General features: G+C 47.3%; 1 protein-coding gene across 1 annotated transcript in view; it reads right to left on the reverse strand.

Annotated features, from left to right (window-relative positions):
* Nek2 (NIMA-related kinase 2) overlaps positions 1-2,521 on the reverse strand; it is a 45,045-nt gene extending 42,524 nt beyond the window's left edge. The window contains exons 1-3 of the mRNA XM_013014978.1: positions 2,373-2,521; positions 1,407-1,624; positions 236-476 (exon numbers count right to left, since the gene is read on the reverse strand). Of these exons, the coding sequence (XP_012870432.1) occupies positions 236-476; positions 1,407-1,624; positions 2,373-2,468 (555 nt within the window). The 5' untranslated portion in view covers positions 2,469-2,521. The remainder of the gene's footprint in view (positions 1-235; positions 477-1,406; positions 1,625-2,372) is intronic.
* Positions 2,522-2,860: the final 339 nt, after the last annotated feature.

Consider the following 2,860-nt stretch of genomic DNA (forward strand, 5'->3'; position numbering starts at 1 on the left):
TTCAGGCCCCACGACTGGACCCAAAAATAAATAAATAAAAAATACAAGATCTAAAATAGAAGGGCTGGGGAGAATCCAAGCACCTTCCCAGATAGAGAAGGTAATCCACTGCATTTGCCCTTGAGGCCCAGGTTTCTATATGACTAATTCTGGGCTGCTACAGTTACCTAAATCCCTTGCATTTAAACACTTAGCATTAGGATATTAAAAAGCACGTCAATCCTGGAGTACTTACAGGAGACATGTAGTAAGGCGTGCCGACAAACGTTTTTGCAAAACTTGTATCATGATTTAATATCCTCGCTAGCCCAAAGTCTCCAAGCTTGACATTCTGCTTGCCATCCAGGAAGACATTGGCTGGTTTCAGATCCCGATGCAGCACGGTATGGCCGCCATCACTTCGTCGATGACACTCCTTCAGAGCCAGTGTCAACTGAGTCATCACTCGAAGAACAAACTCTTCCTCTAAGTACTGCCTGAAACCAAAGCCATCATATAAATGTAACTTCATAGAAAAACATTACAGATATGAACAAGGTCAATTATTTAAGTGTTTAAAATGTACAAATAGGGAAATAAATTACCTTTTTGTTTGTGTGGGTTTTTATTTTTTGAGGGGGCTGGAACTTAGGGCCTGGGCATTGTCCTTGAGCTTTTTGTGTTCAACACTAGTCCTCTATCTACTTAAGCCATAGCTCCATTTCTGGCTTTCCTGCTCAGACTGGCTTCAAACTATAATCCTCAGATCTCAGCCTCCAGATTAGCTAGGATTACAGGCATTTTTGTATCAGAACTCAGGGCCTCATGCTCTTGCTTAGCTTTATTAGGGGGAGAGGGGAAGAGTAGGGTATTGGGCACTGTCCCTGAGCTTTTGTGCTCAACTCTACCACTTGAGCCACAGCTCCATTTCCAGCTGTTTTGGTGGTTAATTGGAAATAGGAATCTCACAGACTTCTCTGCCTCGGCTGGCTTCAAACTATGATCCTCAAATCTCAAGCTCCCGAGTAGCTAGGATAACAGGCATGAGTCATCAGTGCCCAGCTTTAACATTTTGCTCAAGGATGGTACTCTACCACTTGCCCACATCTCCATTCTAAGTTTTTGCTGGTTAACTAAAAGAATCTTTCAGGTTTGTCTACCCAGGATGGCTTCAAACATATATCCTCATATCTCAGCCTCCTAAGTGGCTAGGATTACAGGTGTCACAGGTGCCCAGCAAATAAATATCTTTGTATAAAATATAGCTTCCAGTTTACCAGCCATTTTCTAAGATTCTGTGGATGAGCCAAAGAAACCCAAGAGCATTTCCATATTAATACATTCCTTGTCCCTGATCCTAACACAGGATGCTTAACAGTTACAAAATTAGACCCATTTTCAGCCTACATTTAAAAGACTGCATTTACCTTTCCTTGGTTCCTTTAGTAATCACACTTGCCAGGTCCCCTCCTTCACAATATTCCATTACAATGTACAGGGTTGTGTTGGTTCGGTCAATAATTCGATCATAGTAACGAACAATGTTTGGATGTTTCAGTTCACGAAGCAAATTCACTTCAGAAACAAGCATCTGTTTCTCGGCTTCTGTCATGGAGCCATAATCAAGCTCTTTCCAGACTAGTATCTGAAAAGAAGAAATTTTCCAAGTTATGAGAACTTACTATGCTCAGAAACAAAAACTGAAATAGATAGATGGTCCAAAATTGCACAAATGACCTCCCTTTTAAACAAATCCTCCAAATCCAAAGTCATGATCATGTAATTCAGTTCAATAAACTGTAAATCCTGACTTTACTTGCCTTAATCTTTCTCTAATCTTTAAGCAGTAAATGTTCTGGGCAGAGAGGTGCATGATATATTAAGGTTCTCCAAATCACTATTCTCAATTCTTAATGGGAAATAGGCAGTATTTTGGTCAAAGCTAGAACTGAGGAGGTCAAAGTCCCCTAGCTGTCTATTCCAAACCGGTAGTGCCTTCCGAGAACCTTAGTAAAGATCCAGCCGCGGCTAGGCAGCTACCTCTCCAATGTTGCTTTCTGAACAAGATCTATACTCACTGGGAATCCAATTTCAAACTAATAAGAGATTTGTGTGGATTGTGATTGCAGATGCAAAGCTTGAGGATATGGTGGCCTGCCCCTGGTCCTCTCTGAGCTGTCGGCCATCATTGGAAGATACTAAGGAAGTCAAAGCAGGAACGAGAAAATATGAAAAGAACTCATCAATATCTGTATCGGAGGACACGACCCAGTCTCCGCCCAGGCTGCGGGACGCAGATGCAGGGGCTAGGCGGAGACTTCCGGGCCGCTGAGCCCCCCCACCCCCACCCCGGGGGGCGCAGGGGCGGGGACTGGGCCAGAGCCCGCGCCCACCTTGCCGTCGCTCTTCCTCCGGATCTTCTGGCAGCGGCCGTAGGAACCGGTGCCGATGGTGTAGAGCACTTCATAGTCCTCCACCCGCGACGGCATGGCTTCCCGCCGCCGGCTTCCTGAGGTCACTAGCAAGCCGCACCGTCCCGAACCCCGGCCCGGGCCCAGTTTAACCGTCGCGGGCCCCGGCCTCGCCATCTATTGGCCGAGGGTGAGGCCGACACGCTTTTCTGATTGGCTAAGAAAAGAACACAGCACCCTAGGCATCCTGGGAATAGCGTGTCGCTAGGCAACCGCGTCGGGTCGGCGCCGGCTTCCAACCTCTGGGGAGAGGAGGGCGGAGCCAAAGCCAAGGCTGGTGGGGGCGGGGTAAGAAAGCCCAGGTTCCGGGGGGTTGGTTGGGGTTTGGGGTTTGGGGGGGGGGGGGGGGGTCGGAGGTCGTGGTCGTGGTCGAGTAATCGCCTGCGGGGGGGGGGGAGAGTGGGGAGGAG

The sequence above is a fragment of the Dipodomys ordii genome, unplaced genomic scaffold (assembly GCF_000151885.1).
Source record: "Dipodomys ordii isolate 6190 unplaced genomic scaffold, Dord_2.0 Scaffold26, whole genome shotgun sequence".
NCBI classification, from domain to species: Eukaryota; Metazoa; Chordata; class Mammalia; order Rodentia; family Heteromyidae; genus Dipodomys; species Dipodomys ordii.